The following is a 22,451-nucleotide window of genomic DNA, read 5'->3' on the forward strand; positions in this document are numbered from 1 at the left end:
CCTTTTCATTCTCGGCCTTCCCTCGAAGAAGGTTACTTTAACCCAGTTACATTTTAAACTCTGTGACAAATTGTTGTTATTGGCCAGAAAATGTATTTTGATTAACTGGATCAAGTTTAAGCTGCCGACTGTCACATTGTGGTATAGAGAGATATCCAGGGTCCTTCCTCATGAAAGGATCAGTGCAGTCCTGAGGGGTGATGAGAGGTATTTTATTGCAATGTGGTCTCCTGTGCTCGACAACTTACCTGAAAAACTGACTTCAGCTAGCTTTGAGGGGCCAAAACCCCATACAATGGCTCATAAGTGTCTTCCTCCTCTGTCTTCTAAGATCTCAGTTTCGTTCTATTTGGCGGCACCTTGTGGCAATAAAAGGCAATTGTGGGTGCATACGTCCCACATAACCGTACACAGTTGGTTCCCTTTGTTACAATCGTAACTCTTGATTTTCCTCGCTGAGGGTCACTTTCCTTTTTAGACTGTTTGCCTTCATCTGAGCGTCGAGTTTGTTTCTTTTTCTTTGGATTTTCACTTATTTTTGAAGTTGCATCTTTAGTCATCCATCTTTTCTTTGTTTGTTCAGCCATATTAGATTACTGTTTACTCACAACACTTGTAGAGACCGGAAAAGCAGCCGCTTAGCTGCACCTACCCTCTCTGGCAGACCAACCACTGCTGGCTGATGGAAAACGCGTCACTAACTGGGCGCCGCTTGTGATTTTTTCCACGAAAGTTGCCACAGACACCCAGTCTGTAGTACTTCAAATGCAAAGGCTTTCATCAGTGGGCCATAGGCTCAATCACCATTGTGTTACATCATTCGATGGTAGATAGTGACTCAACCGACATTTATTTACATGAAAATCTTCGAGATTATTACTGTGTTTTTATTAATTTAACTCAGCTTACCTTTAATTCTTGCATCATTGGGTGAAGTGAAGTTCAGCTGTTATGTCTATAATACGGGGAGACTAATTATTGTGGTTTTTGTATGCAGGACAATAGGTAGGGCAATATGTGTAACGTCAAAGTGTGGGAGGGGGTCTGTTTTGGATCTATGGATGGCAACATTTAATTCTCTTTATTTTCTTATTTTCGAATGCATTCATTGTGTTTATTTAATGTTCAAATTATTATGTTTTATTTTTCCTCAAATGTGCAATGTGAAACGATGGCAAGATGAATTATTTCCTTTTTTCTTTAAAAAACTAAAAAAAAAAAAAGACAAGCTTAAAATAAAAAGAATACCTAATGAAGATTCGACCATTGGCTTGTTTTGGTGTGTAATCCCTTACAAATAAAGCAGTGTCTAAGTGTCCATTGTCACATTCTAGGTGTGGGTCCACCGAAGTGACATTTCCCTTTAAAATGAGTCTACAAACATTCCAAGTATGGGCATCCTGAATTTCCCTTGGGATCAATAATCAATCAATCTCTCTATCTCATCAGAAAATACTCCTTTTTTTGGTAGGAAATGATGAATGCCTGATTGTAATGTTCTTTTTGAAAAGAATCTAGAAAAACAGATTCAGGGAAATTTAGGCATCCATCAGTTTACAAGACATACACTACCAGTCAAAAGTTTGGACACATTTTCTCATACAAGTGAATGGGAAAGTGTGTCCAAACTTTTGACTGGTAGTGTATGAAATCAAACATCTATATAAATAAAATCAGAGACAAATAAAAAATCTACACTATAACACAAAAACAAACATGCAAACAAACGGAGCTACTGAAGAGGCTGCCACTTGCGCTGTGCCGGAAGCAGAATGTAGACCTCTATGGGATCCAGGTGACATTACTTACAGTTATCAGCATCAACAAGGGTGGTCTTTCCAATCAGGAGTCTGGAATACTGATTGTGTTTTCCACCTGCTGTAACTCCCACCTGAGTCACACACACACAGCTCTGCAGATCAGACACATTATTCAAGATACGGGACATAAAACAATCAACTATCAATGCAGCTAATCCAGAATCAAAACATATGACCCCATCAGCACCTCCCATAGGCATAAACAATTACCCGCCTAATCGTGAGGCTCACACAAAAGAACATCACATGTATTCAGACATACCTGCTCATTCAGCATGCAACATTGTGCATGCCACAATTAATTTGCCATTAAGTCTGGATTGATGTCGCCTTCATGACGCAGACAACCAAGCCATAATTGCCTCTGGTGTTGCATTCACAGCTTTGCCTCATTACTGAAACAGATGCTAATTTAGCCGAGCGTCTTCAGGTTGGCAGGTGTGTGTGTGTGATCGTTCCGCCGTGTTGAGCTACATGTACGGTGCACTGCGGAGAGGATGCAAGGAGACGAAAAGACATCATAATATGCAACGTCATGTGCATGAGGAAAATACAATATTTTCCTTTTGAGCAAAGCATCTTCTTCTCAAATGAAAGGAGCAGGCGGTAATTAGTATGCGAGGAGAAAGAGGCTGAATATGGGGAAAACAAACCACTGCTGAATTATAAATTTGTTTAACTCAATTATTTGCTTTTGGACGTCTTAGTTTTACGTTTTTCATCAATTAATTAGTATCATTGTAGACAAAATAAACACTTAATAACTCAAACAAACAAAACTGATTGTTCGAAACATGTTTATTCTTTTGACAACAAACCCCATTACTCTCGCCAACGTCAACATCTTTACCCATTATGAAAAAACCTACATTCATACAAACAAACAAGCTCTACAACATATCTTTTTTTCCCAGTTTGTTCATGACAAAAATGTCTTCGTCTGTCTATGCAGTCCATCACTGAACAGCTGTATTTTCAGTCAGATTGCAGGTCTTCACTGCAGGACAGCTAACCTGGAAGACTTGAAGGTGAGCTTAACGTCCATATATAAGAGCATCAAATCTTCTTCGCCCGCTTCTTGGGTCTTTGGTTGAAGACGGGCGAGGTCCCCATCAAGGAGTCGGGCGAATGCGATGCATAGCTGCCATCTGACGCACCACCCCCAGGAGAGGGCGCCATGGCTCCCCCCGACTCGCTCATGGTTGACATGGGCCCCCCCTCCTCGAACACGTCTCCACCCAGCACACCGTGGTGATGGTGGTGGTGGTGGTGATGATGGCCGGCACTCTGGCCCTCGTCGGCATCCTGAGGCTCCATTTTTACCTGCGGCCACAGGGGGGAGTTGTTGGCCCCGCCCCCACCTTAGAAGAGAGGAGAACAACCTTAAGATGATTACTCGAACAAAATATGTATCGAGGGAACAAGGACAATAACAGAGATAACTTGATGGGGTTGATAGAACTGTGACAAAGGCTTTGTGGTTGTTCCTACTAGAACTTGACCAATATATCAGCCAATATAGGCCTACCATAGATATATCAGTATCGCCATTTCTGTTTTTCAATATGTGCAGATTTGTAATCCTTTTGTATGGAACATATAATACAGGAAAAAAACGCTTGGTTAAATGGAAATGTTGTCAGAACATACCGTATTGGTGTAAAAATAAGCGACCCTGATTATCAGACGACCCCTCCTTTTCAAGACTTTTTAAAGATTACATTTGTTTTTTTAAAAATAAAACAATTTTATTTTACCTTTTAAATAAAATCATGTTTTCATCATGTTTTAGACTTAAATGTTCACATTTAAATGAAATAAAATACCTTTCAAAGTTATAATAAGTCTTTAACCATCAAGGTGAGGTCTATTTATAGAGCAGTCTTGAAACAGCTGGATGAAGGCTCTGGTAATGGGCAGACCTTAGTTCTGTTTGTCTATACCATATTCACACACTCTCCTGTCGATCTCTTGAAAGCGGCCGCTTTGAGGACTGTTACTGAGAAACATCTAAAATAACTGCAAATAGCAGAACAGAGTAGCCAGACTAGTTCTTCATTGCTCTTTTCGTACTAATGTGTGTGAGATGCAAAACGATTATCATGGCTAACTGTAGAAGCTAAATTAAAATCTAGTCTTCTGTTATTCATGCATAATGTCATTTGGAATAATACACCGTTACTGTTACTTTAATGATTCTTCTTCTTCTTCTCTAATTTAATTTTTGTAGATGTGTAGGTGACAATTTTTGTTTTGCTGTGTTTACAGGCCACTGATGTTTATTGTTTCTGTGTGGAGCCACACTTTTTCACTTTATCACTTATTTTCTGAGTTTGATTTGGTTTGTTGTGTCTATTCATGTTTTATCAACACTGTTTGACTTTAAAGTGTTTTATGTTAATGTTTTTGTGTGGACCCCAGGAAGACTAGTGACCACTCTGTGCAAGCTAATGGGGATCCAGATAAAGAATAAAGAATAATACTCTTATCATCTGTTAAGAAGACTGTTATTCTTCAGACATTACACTCTGTGACACTGTATTTTTTGGCTGCTTGACAGTTGTTTAATGACTCTGCTGCATTGATAACCACTATCTTAAAATTGACATCATAACCCCGCCTCAGTTGTTGGTTAACTTGGCCTACTTTTAAGCCATTGGTTCCGGACGATCACCTTGCCTTTCCATCTTTCATCCCCCGGTACTGCAGTTGTGAGTGACGGCTGGCCTCAGCCATGAGCAGTGCACTCGCTTTACAGATAAGTGACGCCGTCTACTGTTGTGAACGTATATTAGCATTTAAAAGTATAGACCCCGAATATGAGACAATCCCACTTTTTCAGATGAAATTTAAGGGAAAAAACACATCTTATAATCAGACCAATACGGTTTGTCCAACAGTGAGTGCTCTGACCCTATCGCATCCTCTCATCACTTCTGCAGCACATGAAGCAGAGCATCACAGCTGAGCAGACAGTTGTCCGCATGAGAATTAGCTGACAATGTATAATAATGTTACATGTTCTTAATTATAGATAATTGTTTTAGAAAGCAGCCTTGTTATTACCTCTGCAGGTTCATATCAGGTCAAAATCCACTTAAGCTCTATTTTTATTCCAGCTGAAAAAGTCACTATACCAGTAATCAATGAATTTTTTTCCCATCGAAAATCGGTACAATCTCAAAAAGCTCATATCTGTCTGACTCTTAAACTGATTAAACATGTAGCATGTTAACAGAAGAGAAACCAGCAACCAGATCTCTGGAAACCAGCCCAAAATAAGTCCAATTTATTTGAAAATACATCTCACTTTTTCCCTGATTGTATAAGTGGCTTACTTTACTGCTGGTCACTTATTAGAAATAAAGTTGCTAACAGGGTCTGAAAAGTTTCCAAGTTGGCCACACTGCAGACTGTCACTTGTGTGTAGTGGCAAGAGGAGGACGGAGGGAAGAGGTTGCGTTTAAATAACATGAAAACATCTGCTAGAGATTTTCTGAGGCACTTTTGCTTTATAAAACAGGTGTAATGGAAAGAGACGAGCAGGAGGAGGCGGGAACAAACCTAAATAAGTAACTACACTTTAGTAACAACCAGTAGGCAACTTTACTGAAATACAAACTCAAAACTCACAGATAAAAGCTGATTATTGAAATTAACAGGAATGCTGTTCTCACCTGAGGTGTGAGGGGAATGGTCTCCGTCCAGGCCCGAAGCCAGCCTCTCGCCGTGGGCCCCGAGGACCCCCATGGGAAGAGCCTGGTCCCCAGAGGCCAGGTCGGCCTCAGGCTCCTCGCTAACAGGGAAGGAGATGTCACTCATGGGCTCTTCCTTAATCCTGGGGGGCTTAGAGTCCTCCAGAGCCTTCTCTGGGTTCACCAGGCGCTCGTATTCCTCTGACAGATCCTTACTCACCTGGGAGAGGAACATATTGTATTAAGTAGTTTCCACACCTGATGCACATGATCTGGACCACCTTGTTAGGAGTTCTCAGGCACAGTATGGTACACAATGTTCACGCTAATCAAAGAAACTGGACTTTGGGGTCACATGTACTCTGATCTGGCTGATGTGAAAGCCTTCTTTGTTTCATTTTTCCAGTTGAAAGCTTAAAGATGAAGAAATGTAGTACATGAGCCTGGATATTCTTCACTATAATATTGATCATATAATTCTTTTAAAGATATGAAGATGTCTGTGTTGTCGACACAATTGAAATTATTTCTGCAGAGTACGTGCATGAATAGTAACCTTCAGATCGTCAATAAGAAACAACAGTGTGTGAAGTTAATCACAGACACAAACCTCAGCTCTACTTCCTGCTCTCTGCAGGGCTCATCATCTGTGTGTCTTTAGAAGTCATGTTGTTTCTGTCTCACTGCCAAGCAGCTTTCCAAACGGCTCATTGTTCTCACTCATACTAACTCGTTGTGCTTTCTGAGATGATTTAGGGCTGCACCGTGCAGTGGTTAGCGCTGTTGCCTCACAGTTAGAAGGTCACTGGTTCAAAATGAGGCTTTGTGACAGCCCAAGCCCTGTTGCCTGCTGTGTACTGTGTCTATCGGTGTGTCCGAAACCGCATACTATCATACTAATCATACTAATCATACTAACCGTGACGTAAAAATTTAGTATGTCATGCGTTCCGATTTCATAGTATGCAATTTTTTGTATGCAAGAAATACCCGGATGTATACTAGATCGGCCCGGATGTTTGAGTTTGAGACGGGAGCTCACTGGTTGTACTCAACCGCCCCAAAATGCATTGCGGTTATTCAGCTTCTACTATGGCGGAGATGGACCGGAGATCAGACCGGACATACGTAAACGATTAAGTCACGTGATACGGAGAAGGCAGCTCTGGGTATGATGCGAACGGAATCCTAATAGTCAGGTTAGTAGGCAGTATGCAGTATATACTGTTTGAGTATGTAGTAGGCAGTACGTTAGTATGCGGTTTCGGACACAGCATTTATATGTGTCTTTCAGGTCCTTGGCTGCATGGGTGGCGCTTGTGTTGATTGCGCTGACTGGGAACACCTGGCCACTGTTCCTGGTTACTTCAGCCCTCCTGCCCAGACACCAGTGTGGGTTGCGCTGCTGTTGCTGCTGATTCACCCTTCCACCACCTTATGTTGTTACTTTTTGTTTTTTTGTTTTCACACAGACAACATGCATCTCACATTAACATTTCCATCCACACCCTCAGACACCACTGATTGTCATTTCCACAACGCACTAGTATTATTATGATTAACTGCGTTTAAAAAACTGCATTCCATTTAAGTAACTGTGCATCTCCTTCTTTTGTTGCGGTCCCTGGGCCGGGTGTTTTTTTAAATATATATTAACAGTGCAAAAATCATTTTGAACAGCATAAACAAATAAGAGTGGGCACTATGAATACGCTCCTTTATCCATCCATCCATTATTTATACTGCTTATCCTGTTGCTTATCCTGTTCAGGGTCGCGGGGGGCTGAAGCCAATCCCAGCTGTCATTGGACGAGAGGCGGGGTACACCCTGGACTGATTGCTAGTCAGTCACAGGGCTGACACATATAGAGACAGACAACCTTTCACACTCACATTCACCCCTACGGGCAATTTAGAGTCACAAATTAAGCAGCATGTCTTTGTACTGTGGGAGGAACCGGAATACCCGGAGGGAACCCACGCATGCATGGGAAGAAAAACTCCACACAGAAAGGCCCACTACATCTGAACTAGGGTTTCAAACTAGGAACCTTCTAGCAGTGAGGCAACAGCGCTAACCACTGCACCACCATGCAGCCCTAATTTACCACTATATTACTGTATGCCAAAAATACTAAACGACTGAAGCATTAATTCTATTTTACAGCAGACTATATTATGTCAAATAGCACAACCATAGTAACAGTTATGAACCACTAAGATCATGTCTGTGAAGAGGCTTATATTTCTAGCTCCGTCCAACAGTCAGTTCAGAACTGAAGAAGCCTTTTGGATGAGACGTGAAACCACTAACATCCAGCTCTCACCTGCAGCATGTAGCTGTGATAGTCTTTGATCCGCACTTGCCAGAAGCGCTGCAGGGCCAGCACGCTGCCTATGCCCGCCTCGTGAAACACCTGCTCCACCACGTCAGGGAAGGGACTGGCTCCCAGCCGAGCCTCCCGGTCCACCGCCACCCGCAGCAGGCGGCTAAGGCGCAGGTAATGCTCATGGACCATGTCAGTCAATGTCTCCAGAACACTCTCCTGGGCCGACTCAAAGCCAGCGTGGGCCAAGACTGTGGCCACTGACTGATAGAGGAGCTGCCTGCAGGAGGGCCAACTCAGCTCTGTGACAGGCTCGCCTTTACCCCTTATGATAAAGGAAACAGAGGAGATGAAAGGAGGTAAATGATGAAGAAATGTTGGATTATATGGAACAAAAAAAAGTATATACAGTCATGGCCAAAAATATTGGCACCCCTGCACTTCTGTCAGATAATGCACCACTGCTCCTAGAAAATTGTCGCAATTACAAATGCTTTGGTATTCACATGTTTATTTATTTTGTTTGCATTGGAACAACACAAAAAAGCAGAGAAAAAAAGTCAAATCTGATATAATTCTACACAGAACTCCAAAAATGGACTGGACAAAATTATTGGCACCCTCAACTTAATATTTGGTAGCACACCCTTTGGAAAAAATAACTGAAATCAATCGCTTCCTATAACCATCAATGAGTTTCTATCACCTCTCTACTGGAATTTTGGACCACTCTTCTTTTGCCAACTGCTCCAGGTCTCTCAGATTTGAAGGGTGCCTTCTCCCAACTGCTGTTTTGAGATCTCTCCACAGGTGTTCTATGGGATTTAGATCTGGACTCATTGCTGGCCATTTCAGAACTCTCCAGCGCTTTGTCTTAAACCATTTCTGGGTGCTTTTGAAGTATGCTTTGGGTCATTGTCCTGCTGGAAGACCCATGACCTCTGGCGGAGACCCAGCTTTCTGACACTGGGCCCTACATTGCGCCCCAAAATTCTTTGGTAGTCTTCAGATTTCATGATGCCATACACACAGTCAAGGCATCCGGTGCCAGAAGCAGCAAAGCAACCATCTGTGAACCTCCACCATGTTTGACCGTAGGGATCGTGTTCTTTTCTTGAAGGCCTCATTTTGTTTTCTGTAAACAGTACAATGATGTACTTTACCAAAAAGCTCTACTTTGGTCTCATCTTTCCACAGAACGTTCTCCCAGAAGGATTTTGGCTTCCTCAGGTACATTTTGGCAAACTCCAGTCTGGCTTTTTTACGTCTCTGTGTCAGCAGTGGGGTCCTCCTGGGCCTCCTGCCATAGCGTCCCATTTCATTCAGATGGCGACGGATAGTGCGAGCTGACACTGTTGTACCCTGTGTCTGCAGGTCAGCTTGAATTTGTTTGGATGTTGACTGAGGTTCTTTATCCACCATTTGAACAATCCTTTGTTGCAATCTTTTATCAATTTTTCTCTTCCGTCCACGTCCAGGGAGGTTAGCTACAGTACCATGGGCTGTAAACTTCTTGATGACATTGCGCACAGTGCATTAAGATATCTGGAGATGGACTTGTAGCTTTGAGATTGTCCATGCTTTTCCACAATTTTGGTTCTCGAATCCTCGGACAATTCTTTGCTCTTTCTTTTCTCCATGCTCAGAGTGATACACACAGACACACAACACAAAGGTTTAGTCAACTTTTCGCCATTTTAACTGGCTGCAAGTGTGACTCCTATATTGCCAGCACCTGTTACTTGCCACAGGTGAGTTTAAATGCAAATTAAAGGAGCATCACATGCTTGAAATACAATTATTTCTTACAATTTTGAAAAGGTGCCAATAATTTTGTTCTGTGTAGAATTATATCAGATTTGACTTTTTTTCTCTGCTTTTTTGTGTTGTTCCAATGCAAACAAAAGAAATAAACATGTGAATACCAAAGCATTTGTAATTGCAACAATTTTCTGGGAGAAGTGGTGCATTATCAGACAGAAGTGCAGGGGTGCCAATATTTTTGGCCATGACTGTATCTAAAATTATCTAAAACCCTATGTGATGAAACATATCAAATCACAAAAAAGGGGTGCAGCATCTTGGCTCAGCTACACACATTAACTTACTTATAGAAGTCACTTTCTGGGTCACTGTGACGGAGCTGGAAGGGCTGCCGTGGAGCTTTGCTGTCCACAGGTAGCAGGTCATCCGGCATGACAGGTGGGGTGGGAGGACGCAAGGGCAGGTTGGTATCTGTCTCCTCAAGCCTGCTGCCCCCCTCAGAGGAAACTGAACTCTGACCCTGAGCCTGGGCCTGAGCTGCTGCCAGGAGGCCACGAAGGCGCCGCGTGTGCTGACACAGCTGCACCGTGTGGATGGTGAGGCTGCAGGGCTCTGAGGGGATGTCCAGCATGGTGGTGGGCCGCGGACGCTGGGCTGAGGGCTGGTGAAGGGGAGGGTCCTGCATCTCCACAGAGCGGAACTCACGCTGGAGCAAGTCAAAGGAGCTGCGACTGGGAGGAGCCCCTGCAGGTCCAGGGATCTCACCCCAGTAACGCATCATGATGAGCGAGTGAAGACACGAGCCAGATTCAAACTTGTTATTCTGAAAATATAAAAGGTGGAGAAAAAGTTGGAGAGACCATAGTCATCAAGGAAAAATATGGGTAAGAAAAAAATCAGAATTGCAATAACTCAGATTTTTTAAAAGGTTCTACCTCAAATAAATTCAATCAAATCTGTTTTTTAAAGGTGTCACATGTTTTTGATGATACAAAGCAGCAAATTACCTTTAAGTTGCATTAGCTGCGAAATTTAACAGTGCTGAATTTTAGACAATGCTTTAAGACCCGTTACAACAATGTACTTGTCTTATAATTATTTCGGCATACATCTAACCATCCACAGACGTAAATAAGAACACTTTCGTAATTATAATCGGATCGCAGTGTGCTGATAATGAAAAAAAAGTTAGGAGTCAATTGCATTAATTTGAGTAACTTCTGCAGTTAAGTTGTAATAGGTTATATTAGTTTGGTGAATAACAAGACAACACAGCAAAAGGTGTCTGGCTGGAGTTTAGTAAATGACTGCATAAGCATACAAGACATAGCGGACAACTGTCATGTATGTGGCTACAGGCTAGCAAACTAAGTTAATTGTATGTATGTTTAACAATAACTAGCTAATGTTTATATAAATTAAAAACTAAACCGTAACTTACATAATGTAGAGAGGGATGAAACGTTCAATAATAACTGGAGCCAAGATATCTTCGCAGGAAGTTCCACCGGAATTACGTTTTTTTCTGTCCTTGTTGTAAAAACTCGGGTAGATAATTAGAGGAGGTGTTTAGTTCCGCAACAAACCCTTTATTTTTGCTCGAGTCAAATTATAAATTATATTGGCGTGTCATTTAGTTGAGATTTAAAGTAATTTTCAATTTTTTTGCTGGGCTATATTTTTATTGACTGTGTTTGTTAATTTTCAAAAGTCTGAGAAAACCCGGTCAAAAATGACAGTTGCACCAAATAAACATGGCTGCCTCCCCGCCGCCAGACGTGTGTGTGAAAATAATGGACGAAGAAATTAATTCCGCAATGGAAACGGACGAATGCTCGGCTCCAAAGGATGGAGGTGAAACTGAAAAGAAAGACTTACAGAAAACTGAACCGGAAACAGAGGACACTTTTAAGAAACCGGCTCTTTTTGCGGCACCTTCCCTCACCAGCAAACGCAGTAATAATAGCGCTTCGGCTGCGCCCAAACACACAACAGAAGCCGAAACAAAAAGTTTGACAGAAAATAACAAGGCCGACGTTGAGGATAGTCTGAATGAGGACCCTTCGGTTCCTATAAATGAAAACAATGCCACTGAAAAAGCCCAAGAAGAGGATGCAGTGGGCGGCAAAGACAAGACCGTGGCTCCTGTCAAAACCAAGCCAGAAGCAAAACCCAGGGTGCTTCCTAAAGGACCCCCGCCTGGTAAATTCCCCCCTCTCCCGTACGCAGAGCCGCCCTGGGGTGGCTCAGCCCCAGATATCCCCTATGCCCTTGAAATCCTTAAAAATGGCACCATAGTGGACACGGTACCCCTCACACATGGAAGCTACTTCGTGGTTGGACGTCTACCTGTGTGTGACGTGTCTTTGGAGCATCCCTCCATCTCCAGGTACCACGCAGTGATCCAGTACCGCAGGCAGGCCGGGGAGGGAGAGTCTGTTGGAGAGGAGAGGGGGTTTTACATCCACGACCTGGGTAGCACACACGGCACTGTGGTGAACAAGAACAAGATCCCCCCGAAGACTTACATCAGACTGCGAGTGGGACATGTCTTAAAGTTTGGTGGGAGCACGAGGCTGTTTATCCTGCAGGTAAATCAGGATGGGACCTCCATTACTTCTCCTGCACACTGACATGAATATATTAAAAATAACACACAGCTGTCATTAAGGCACTTATCAAAGTACAGACTAGACTGCAGTCAATGGCCAGTTACCCTACCAGGTTTCTGATTTTTAAATCTGAATTTAACTACAAAGTTAAAGCTCCTGTGAGGAGTTTTTTCGCTAGTTTTAAAACGGACTGAAATTAATTCTGATTACTCTATATGACCAAACCTTTAGCGATATGATTGATTATTACTATATAGTTATTTTTAATGTCTGAAACTGTTTTTTAATTATCATTGTTAACAACGTCAACAAGGTCAATATAGTCATCATCATCATCATCATCATGAATATCCTAATCAACATCAACTACATCTTCAATGTCATCATCATCAATATCATTAAGTGCGGAGGTGTTCATGAGAGAGCTTGGTCTGTAGCTTTTTCTTAAAGGGTGTCTTAGGAATAACGATTAGCAATTTATTTTTCCATTGCAGGAATGGACCCATGTTGTCTGATTTCTCTTTTGTGACAAGTCATAATGTAAGCCTTGAAGAAGGCTTATATGAGTGTGATTTATTTGGCAACGACAATGCAATAACAATATAACAGAGTTTCTAATGCCTTCAAAGCTGTCAAAACAGTCACAATCACTTTGCAACATTCATTAGGCTAACAACCTGGCTCTTTTATTGCAGACCTATATTGAAATTGCGCTTAATTGCGTTAAATTTGATATTATCTAATTTTCTCTTAAATATATTACTTTTCTCTTTGCACTTTCACGTTAACTAAATAAAAACATGTCAGTCAGTGTGATTGTACTGCATTTGTATAAAGCCTTTAAGGCCTCCACATGGAGTAAAATCTGATAAATGCCCTCATCGTTTGAGCTGGTGTTGTAGAAGGCTGAAGACTTCAAGTTAAGAAACATTAAAAAAAAAATTGCAGGTGTGAAGTAACAAAGGTTACCAGATCTGTTTACCACCTCATCATGTCTGCTACAGGCGCTAAGCTACATTAACTGCTTCTGCATAACGCACCACAATCTCCAGCTGAACTGTCAGTGGTCCAATTGCAATGTTGGTAATGTAGTCACCAAACAAAGAAGAATGTTTTTCTTTGCAATGCTAAATCGAACGCTCCTTTCCAAAACACAAACAATATATGGATTTTCAGGAAGCTAAACACCCTAAATTATAAAGATTTCATAACCTTTTTCTCCTTTCTCCATCGCACAGGGTCCTGAGTTTGATGAGGAAGAGGAGTCTGAGCTAACTGTGACGGAGCTGAGGGAGCGAGCCCAAAAACAGAAGGCAGACCTGGAGAAGAGAATGATGGGAGATGGTTCTGATGATGATGACAATGAGGAGGAGAAGGAGGAAGACGAGGAAGGCAAAAGCAACAAAGGCCAGAGCAAACTGTCAAATGAAGACTCGGGCTGTTCATGGGGAATGGGTGAGCCTTTCTGCTGGTCATGGGATTACGCTACATGTCATCAGTGTTGGTGTAAACTTTCTTTCAGGGCAAGTAGGCCTAACTCAAGATGCATTTTAATCCTTATGTTCTTTGCATGCTCTCGTCTCCATAACTCCATCCTGCAGCTGAGGAGGCTGTTCCCGAGGAAGACGAGAACGAGGAAAACCCTTTTTCAACAGAGTTTCAAGAGGACCAGGAAGCGGCCTACCTGAAAGACCCAAAGAAAGCTTTGCAGGGCTTCTACGACAGAGAAGGTGAGAAAGAATACATGTTTTAAATCTCAAAATGTCTCATTCTTCTGTTGTTATTGCTTCCTTTGATTCAACTTTGGTGTCCTTTATATTAGGAGAGGAGCTGGAGTTTGAGTATGAGGACAAAAGCCATGGCAGCTGGCTCTGCAGAATAAAGTAAGTAACCTGAAACCCTCTGATGTATGATTTGTTCAGTTTACCAAATATGTTTCCTTGCCTTCAGAAAGGTTGTGTTCAGAGTAACTCAGTTAATGTGGATTTTTTTGTCAGGCTTCCAGTGGACGATGCCTTGGGCCGACAGCTGGTGGCAGAGGTGACCCACACAGGGAAGAAGAAAGAAGCAGCCATCCAGTGCTGTCTGGAGGCTTGTCGAATGCTGGAAGCCAGAGGGCTGCTGCGACAGGAAGCGGGTAAGAACTCCACCTCATGCCTGAAATTATGAACTCCCATCTGGAGAGGCTACAGCTTCCAGTTACAAAGGACTGCAATAGTAGTTATTCATTTTTTTACATTGTGTTTCTAGTGTCTCGTAAGCGCAAGAAGAAGAACTGGGAAGATGAGGACTACTACGACAGTGATGACGACACCTTTCTGGATCGAACCGGCACTGTGGAGAAGAAGAGGCAGGAGAGGATGAAGAAGGCGGGAAAGATTGAGGAGCGGCCTGAGACCTACGAATCATTGGTAAATAGGTTTTTTTGACGCGTGATTGGGGAGACTCACAATAACTTTATTCGGAAAATTGTTAATTTTCACTGTTGCCTTATTAACACTTAGTGTTAAGCATGATGCTTTAGCCTAACATTCACACATACTGTCAATGTGAAGTCTTATACTGGTTCGTCCAGACCTCCTCCTGCAAGTTAAAGTGATAATCTCGAAGATCACAGTTTAGTTCTCTTTGGCGCCACCCATGCCGATAAATGGTAATTGCGCAAGCACACTTCCCAGATATCCTGACAGTGTCGCATGTGTGACGTCCACAGTTGGCTGCGGTTGTAACTCTTGATTTTCCTCGCTGACGGTCGCTTTCCTTTTTAGACTGTTTGCCTTCATCTGAGTGCTGAATTAATTTCTTTTTTGGGGGGATTTTCACTTATTGTTGAAGTTGTATCTGTAGTCATCGATCTTTTCTTTGTTTGTTCAGCCATAGTAGATTACTGTTTACACACAACACTTGCAGAGACCGGAAAAGCAGCCGCTTAGCTGCGCCTACCCTCTCTGGCAGACCAACCACTGCTGGGTGATGGAAAATGCGTCACTAACTGGGCGCCTCTTGTGATTTTTTCAGCGAAAGTACACCCAGTCTGTAATACTGCAAATGCAGAGGCTTTCATCAGTGGGCCATAGACTCAATCACCATTGTGTTACCTCATTCGGCGATGGATAGTGACTTAACAGGCATTTATTTAAATAAAAAGTATGTGTTTCTAAAGGAGGTTTCTAAAGAGCTGAATTATCCATAGAAGTCTCCTCTTTCCAAAGCAAGAACCATGGCTTAAGCTTTGCTGAAACCATGCTTCTGAAACTGAAGAATGCCCTTCACTTACTCTAACTTAACTTATACTCTTACCTTCGAGTAGGAAGTATCTTGCACTTGTGTTTTTAGTCTGGCTGCAGCAGCTTGTAACTGATAGAAGAACAGCTCTATACTGTAAGGTGCATCAAAGTACACTTGTAGTTATATTGTTAAGCATACTGTATGTTTCTGTGGTAACGTTCATGTATTTGATTTTCATGTAGGTGGCCAAACTGTCAGAGGTGGAGAGGGAGCTGGCAGATACTCAGAAAAAGCTCAGTGCGGGCAGAGGAGGTGAGTCATGATGGCCTGGTTGCTCTCTGTTGCCACACTACCTACAGATGTGTGTGATGCATGTCCTCCTTGTGTGTTTATTGTGTGTTTAATTCCTCCTCTCAGACTCCTCCGGCTCCTCCACCGAGGACTCGCTGGACGCCTTCATGACAGCAGTACGCAAAGAGGCATCTGTGGATGCTGTGGAGCGCAGGAAGCTTCACGTACACGTCGCAGACTTGCGCAAAGACGCTCAGAGGCTCCGCAAGCTGGTGGAGCTCACACGGCCTGCACAGTTGCCCTCACTGCTGCCGAGGTTAGACACAGTGCTGAGGTGTCGTACTGAGCAGATAATGAAAGTCTTGTAGATAATAGCAAGAACATAATGTGTTTTAAAGCTCCTTCGAAAAATTTCTCTGGGGAACTGTGGAGACTTTTATGGACAGATGGTATATTATATTACATACAGGCCACATTTTAATCTCTATTTTGATGTGTGTTGTTGTTATAGTGGAAGCTCAGAGCCTGAGAAGCCTAAAAAGACCTTACCGCTGTTTGGAGCCATGAAGGGAGGAAGCAAATTCAAACTGAAGACTGGCACCATCGGGGTAGGTGTTGTTTCTCATGCCTGACTCTTTCATCCCTATCGAGCATTTCTTTTTCTGTGTTTTCCTCTGCCTCTTTCTCCCTTCTATTGATGTTTTCCTCTGTCTTGCAGAAGTTGCCGCCTAAGCGCCCCAACTTGCCCGCAGAGCTCTTCAACATGAAAGAACTTAAACCCAGCGGAGAGGAGGAGGAGGAAGAAGAGGAGGAGGCTGAGAAAAAGGATGAGGAGAACGAGGATAAAGAGTGTGAAAATATTACTGACATTAATGTTGACTGTGAAGAGTCCACTGCGTCCATGTCTCAGGACAGCTCTCCCACAGAGCGGCAGCCAGCAAAGCCCCAGGGGCCAAAAGGTAAAAAAAAAAAATTAGACATTAAAGAGGGAAAAACGCAGGAGAAAATACACTGCCTGGCCAAAATAAAAGACACACACTAATATTTCGTTGGACTGCCTTTAGCTTTGATTACGACACACATTTGCCGTGTCATCGGTTTGATAAGCCTTTGCAATGTCACAACATTTATTTCCATTCTGAGTTGCATTAATTTTTCGCCAAGATCTTATATTGATGATGGGAGAGTCAGGCTGCTGCGTAAAGTCTTCTCCAGCACATCCCATAGATGCTCAATGGGGTGAAGGTCTGGACTCTGTGGTGGCCAATCCATGTGTGAAAATGATGCCTCATGCTCCCTGAACCACTCTTTCACAATTTGAGCCAGATGAATCGTGGCAATGAGTCACATGTTTTCCACGACCACAGGATATGTCTTCTGACAACGTTGTTAAAGAAATGAGAAGCTACTCACTTCATCAGTTAGGGTGAAATAACTTGTTGCCAGCTGAAAAATATTAATCACGGCAGTAACTTTCCAATGGAGGGCTGTTACCTATTTGCTTAGTTAAATCCAGGTGGTGACTTCTTGTTTGGTCAGGCAGTGTATAAATGTTCAGAAGTTTAAATATGAATTTATTTTGCCACTGGGTGGCAGTATATCTTTCATACAAAAAGCACACTGTTGTCCATGTATTAGAGGAAAAAGAATAGATTTCAGACATGTCAGTTTTTAAACATGTTTATTTTGAAGATATCTGCAGAAGTAAAATCTATTTTTACATTTAAGGTATTTTAGGTATAGAAAGGGATTGTATGATTGATATAAAAATAGTATGGTTTCAGACTTGCTCTATATTAAAGTGTCATGAGATAATTTTTGTTATGATTTGGTGCTTTAAATACAAAGTAGACTGATTGAGTCAGCTAATACCTGCACCTGTGACTTACGTCTATATTGTTTAAACAAAGAAAGATTTTAGAAATGAAGTAACTATTTTATCTGGCTTGTTTGTTTTTGAAACTTGTCCATCAGTCTATATGCTACTTTTAACACTTCATATTTTTGTTTGTATGATGTTACGATATTAGAAAAAAGCCACAAACAGAGAAGAAATGAGGAGTCAGATGGAGCGGTGGAGCAGGTTCCTCAGAGCAGCAACAACAAGACTGCGGCCCTGTCGTCAGGTGGGTCCTGTGTTTCCATATCAGTGTGTGCTCTCTCCAGTATCAGTTATTGGTTGTCATTAAAGGTGACATGAATTTAGCTATGCAGTCAATTTTCTATTATTCTAATATGTTGAATCACGTTGGTAAAGTTTGTTTCGTTTTAAAAATTGTATACATACTTTAATTAAATTGTTTTTCGAAGCCTCCCCTTCCTCCTGAAACAAACAAGCCGTTTTGCCAGTCAAAGGTTAGAACTTAGCCACGATTGGCTGACAGTATTTGGAGTGACCACATAGCCCCTCCCCCACGTGTGCGACCCCGCATGGGGGAGACGCCGCAGTGCACTGTCACTCCAAAGTTGTAGAAAACATGGCTGCTCTAGGATTGGTTATTCAGCCTTATATGTACGAGTCAGATCGGCAGGAGGTATCGGAGTGGTAAGCTGAAATCTTGACGACGACTTGACTTCAAGCTAGTTCAAGAAGGCAGCCTGAGGTGAATGACTGGTGGAAACACCCAAAAATGTGAAACCCATGCAGAATATGAGAATATCCATTCAAGAGATATGGACCCTTTAATGCATAATGTGTACTTTACCTTCGTCTCCATAGATTCCAAAGCAAAAGAGCCAGCAGCAGAGCCCAGCCCCAAAAAGAATGTGAAGAAGAAAATGATGGGACCCAGCAGGGTAGGTCATCACACCCACACACACACACACACACACACACACACACACACACACACACGAAGAACAAAGATGTGACTTAATTAAAACCCTCCTGATGTGTCTCCACAGCCGCCAGTGCAGCTGTCAGGACAGTATCCAGAGGACGACCCGGATTATTGTGTCTGGGTTCCTCCAACAGGTAAGCAACGCCGCTTATCTGACTCTTAGCACTCAGCTTGAGGTCTTCACAGGTCCAAAATAAGGACCAAAATCCTTAAGGACCGAGGAAATTCCTTTCGAGATGGGATTGGACCCCATAGTTTTTACGACGTAAATACCCAACTTATTTTGCCAGAGATACTACAGACATGACCCGACGCAAGTCTGAGAGGGGAGAACCCAGAGATCAGGGACAGGCCAGGTCTATTAAATAGACCCAAGAAGCACTAAATAACCAATGTTACTAAAATAGTGTTTATAGTGTCATTTACATCTTACAATGTATAAGGTTTAATAATGTGCCAGATGGCTATGTGTATTTTATCTTGTTCTATTGTCTCTTATTCAGTCTCTGTTAGGGGAATTTTGCTTTATTTTGAGTCAAAGCTCTCACTGTCTTAACCCATGTGTAGCTCTCATGCTCAGCCCTGATCACCTGCTTCTCAGGTCCACTCTGGTTCTACATTCATCTGTCACAAACCGGCTCAAAGTCAGTGACAAAGAAAGGAATCACACATGAAATACTGTTAAACAATATGAATTTAATGTAAAACTACAGATATAATAATCATACATATGTAAGTTAGCTGGGTCAGTCATGAATGCAGTGTAGGGATGAGTCTAGTGTTGAATGCAAACAAACAAAACACAGAAACAACCAAACCTGCTGGTGGAGGAAGAGAGGAGAGACAGGTGAGAGAGGAAGCCACTTCAATAAGCTGAGGACTTGCAGGCAGTTTCCTGTTGTCCTCCCCGACTCATTGGCTCCTGAACCAGGAAGTCAGCTAAACCACGAGCACGCAGAGAGGGCAGGATGTCACAATGTTAAACAGACCGTGGACCCCACGAGTAAAATGACCCGATTGATGATAATAAAACTTGGACTTATAAACCATACGTCGGTTGGAGTCTTGGGTCCTTGGGTCTGGTTAGCCCTTTGAAGACCTGTGCATTAGACCCCAGGACTGACTTATTGACCAATTAATGTCTCCTTTGGTCATAGTCAATTGAATGTAGCAAACAGTATAGCCTTTACTTTTTTTCTGTCAGTGAGATCTAGAGTCTAAGGCTGCTTTCACACCTAAAGTCCGTTTGTTTGATCCGAATCAAAGACCAAATTGTTCAATGTTGCATTTTCCCTAAAGTTTGGTTTGATGTGCGAGGAAACTGCTTTCTGATTGGTCAGAGAGAGAGAGAGAGAGCACACTCCTCAATCACTCTCAACACAAGTTTTTTTTTACATTTAAACGACTTTGTTCCACAGATCGTTCAGTTCCACTCTCCTTTAGTTTTTCTCTGAGCAGTTTGAAAACCTCTGTGTTCTTGTGCGTTACGACAAACATCTGTGAAATTGTTTGATCAGCCCATATTTCTATTTCCTCGTCGCTCCCCCACGTTTGTCCCCTACCTGTCTTGTTGCCTAGCTGCGTGGCTCTCTCTGCAAGTGTCAGCATCCGTTAACCCTCAATGCAGTGTTTTGGTTTGCTTCCTATATTAGGTCCTTCTTCCAGTCCGATTATGTTCTCACCTGAATGTTCGGGAATCGGGAAGGAAATAATCACTAAAAACGTCTCTAGTATTTGAGGGCATCATGTGCAATTACGTGAAAAAGGAAGGTAGCTCGGATAACTGAACACAACCCGTGCTTTACTCAGACTTTCACTGTAGAGGAATGGGCCTTTGTGTATAAAGATGTAAATACCTTGAGGAACACTTCCTTGACAGGCTTGTATGTTCATTCATCTCAAAGTTTTCTGTTTCATTCTATTTGGCGATAAAAAGGAATTGCGGGCTCATTCGTCCCAGATAACCAGACGTCCACATTCACTCCCTACGTCACAGTTGTAACTCTTGATTTTCCTCGCTGAGGGTCACTTTCCTTTTTAGACTGTTTGCCTTCATCTGAGCGTCAAATTTGTTCCTTTTTCTTTGGATTTTCACTTATTTTTGAAGTTGTATCTGTAGTCATCCATCTTTTCTTTGTTTGTTCAGCCATAGTAGATTACTGTTTACTCACAACACTTGCAGATACCAGAAAAGCAGCTGCTTAGCTCCGCCTACCCTCTCTGGCAGACCAACCACGAATGGGTGATGGGAAATGCGTCACTAACTGGGCGCCGCTTTTGATGTTATCTGTGAATGTCGCCACAGACACCCAGTCTGTAATACTGCAAATGCAAAGGCTTTCATCAGTGGGCCATAGGCTCAATCACCATTGTGTTAGCTCATTCCGTGGTAGATAGTGACTTAACAGACATTTAATTAAAAGAAAATCTCTGAGGTTATTACTTTAGGGGGTGTATTATTTTAAGGATACGGTGAGGGGAAGTACGCAGCCTTTAATGGTCCATTTGTGCAGCCTGCCCAAATTGCAGCGACAATTTCATTGTTCACAGAGGAATTCAGATCAAAGTCACTTAAAAATGATAATCTTCCATCCAAACAAACTTTGAAATAACTGCCAGACTGCACTTGGATTGAGGCTCAGAACTAATCGCACTACGTAACTGTGGGATAGTCTGCAGTATTTAATCTTGTTTTGTTTTATTCCCCCCTCTCCTTTCTGTGAACATGTGAGCTAGAGTGTAAGTGTTTGCTAAATCTTTCTTTTCTTCACGTGCAGGTCAGAGTGGAGACGGCCGCACACACCTCAACGACAAGTACGGCTACTGAGCTCCAGTGTGTCCACTCCATCAGCTTTTATACTGCAGATAATACCTGCAACACAAAGCCTCCACTCTCCTTAGCACTTACTATTAACCCCCTCCACCCATCCCAATCCCTCTGTCTGTGTGGTGCAGCTAAGAAGAGCCGGAAACACACCGGGGACTTGCAAAGATAATAATTCTGCAACTTTTATTTATCTTTTGGGGGGTATTTGTATTCTCAGAAAGTAAACCATTCCACTTCACGTTAAACTGGCCGGCTCGGGGAATTACCCCCCTCAGAGCAGACACTGGGCAGTCAGCCTTCTGGCGCTTTTCACCCTGATAATAATAGAGATGAGAAGCACTTGTATTTTGTCCCTTTTCTTTGGGTTCTATATCATCCAGGCAGAAAATAGAACAGGACAGAGCGGGAGCAGTAACTGATCTGAGTTCAGCTGTGTGCGCTTTGGCTGCTCTTCTCACAGTTAAGTCCACCTGACATCCAATCTGCATCCTTCCCCTATTTGGCTTCAGTCGATCGCTGGCATAACCTTATTTTTTTTCTCCAAAGGAGAGTGTGTAGTGAGGAGGGAGAGAGAGGGAGAGCATTGAAGCAGCTTTTCTGACCATCTGGACACTTGGATGGCTTACTGGATGAAACGCAAGCTGATAATGACTCAAGCTAAGTGGAGTGTGCGTGTGTCTACACTGACACACACACACACACACACACACAGTGCCCAACCTTCTCAAAGTTCTCTTTTTAACAAGATTGTCTTTATGAGCGAGTCAGCCATCGTGCGTGTTTGCCTCGAGCAGGATTCCTCACTCTGTGAAATCCCACTCAGTGCTGTTCTGTTGGTTTACTGCCATACTTTCCTCCCTCTTTCCTGTCGTCTTAACCTAAAACAGAAAGTAAAGAACTGTATTTTGTGATATAAATGTATAATAAAATTGTCTGTAAATATGTTGCAAGTTGCTCTGAGCTCTTATATTCACCCAGTGAGTAAATCTTCCAGCCAGCTGTCCGTCCTTGCTGGCGTAGCTTCTGGGGCTTCTTCACACCCAAACC

At 42.5% G+C, this 22,451-nt stretch overlaps 2 protein-coding genes across 2 annotated transcripts; one reads left to right on the plus strand and one right to left on the minus strand.

Moving 5' to 3' along the window:
- Window positions 1–2,603: 2,603 nt before the first annotated feature.
- supt7l (SPT7 like, STAGA complex subunit gamma) lies at window positions 2,604–11,148 on the minus strand. Its single transcript, XM_069662238.1, has 5 exons — window positions 11,048–11,148; window positions 9,951–10,429; window positions 7,843–8,167; window positions 5,498–5,735; window positions 2,604–3,181 (listed from the first exon to the last, which is right to left on the minus strand). Exons 2-5 carry the CDS (start codon window positions 10,385–10,387, stop codon window positions 2,877–2,879), a joined length of 1,305 nt encoding a protein of 434 aa, XP_069518339.1. The 5' UTR covers window positions 10,388–10,429; window positions 11,048–11,148; the 3' UTR covers window positions 2,604–2,876.
- Window positions 11,149–11,360: 212 nt separating this feature from the next.
- slc4a1ap (solute carrier family 4 member 1 adaptor protein) lies at window positions 11,361–22,360 on the plus strand. The gene is made up of 14 exons (XM_069662529.1): window positions 11,361–12,197; window positions 13,457–13,673; window positions 13,820–13,948; window positions 14,041–14,101; window positions 14,216–14,355; window positions 14,469–14,629; window positions 15,689–15,758; window positions 15,864–16,053; window positions 16,249–16,345; window positions 16,456–16,696; window positions 17,768–17,863; window positions 18,457–18,533; window positions 18,642–18,711; window positions 21,355–22,360. Exons 1-14 carry the CDS (start codon window positions 11,361–11,363, stop codon window positions 21,402–21,404), a joined length of 2,436 nt encoding a protein of 811 aa, XP_069518630.1. The 3' UTR covers window positions 21,405–22,360.
- The last annotated feature ends 91 nt before the right edge of the window (window positions 22,361–22,451 follow it).

This window comes from Semicossyphus pulcher, unplaced genomic scaffold, assembly GCF_022749685.1.
Source record: "Semicossyphus pulcher isolate SPU_LCO1_2020_fin unplaced genomic scaffold, fSemPul1.0.p SCAF_14, whole genome shotgun sequence".
Classification (NCBI taxonomy): Eukaryota; Metazoa; Chordata; class Actinopteri; order Labriformes; family Labridae; genus Semicossyphus; species Semicossyphus pulcher.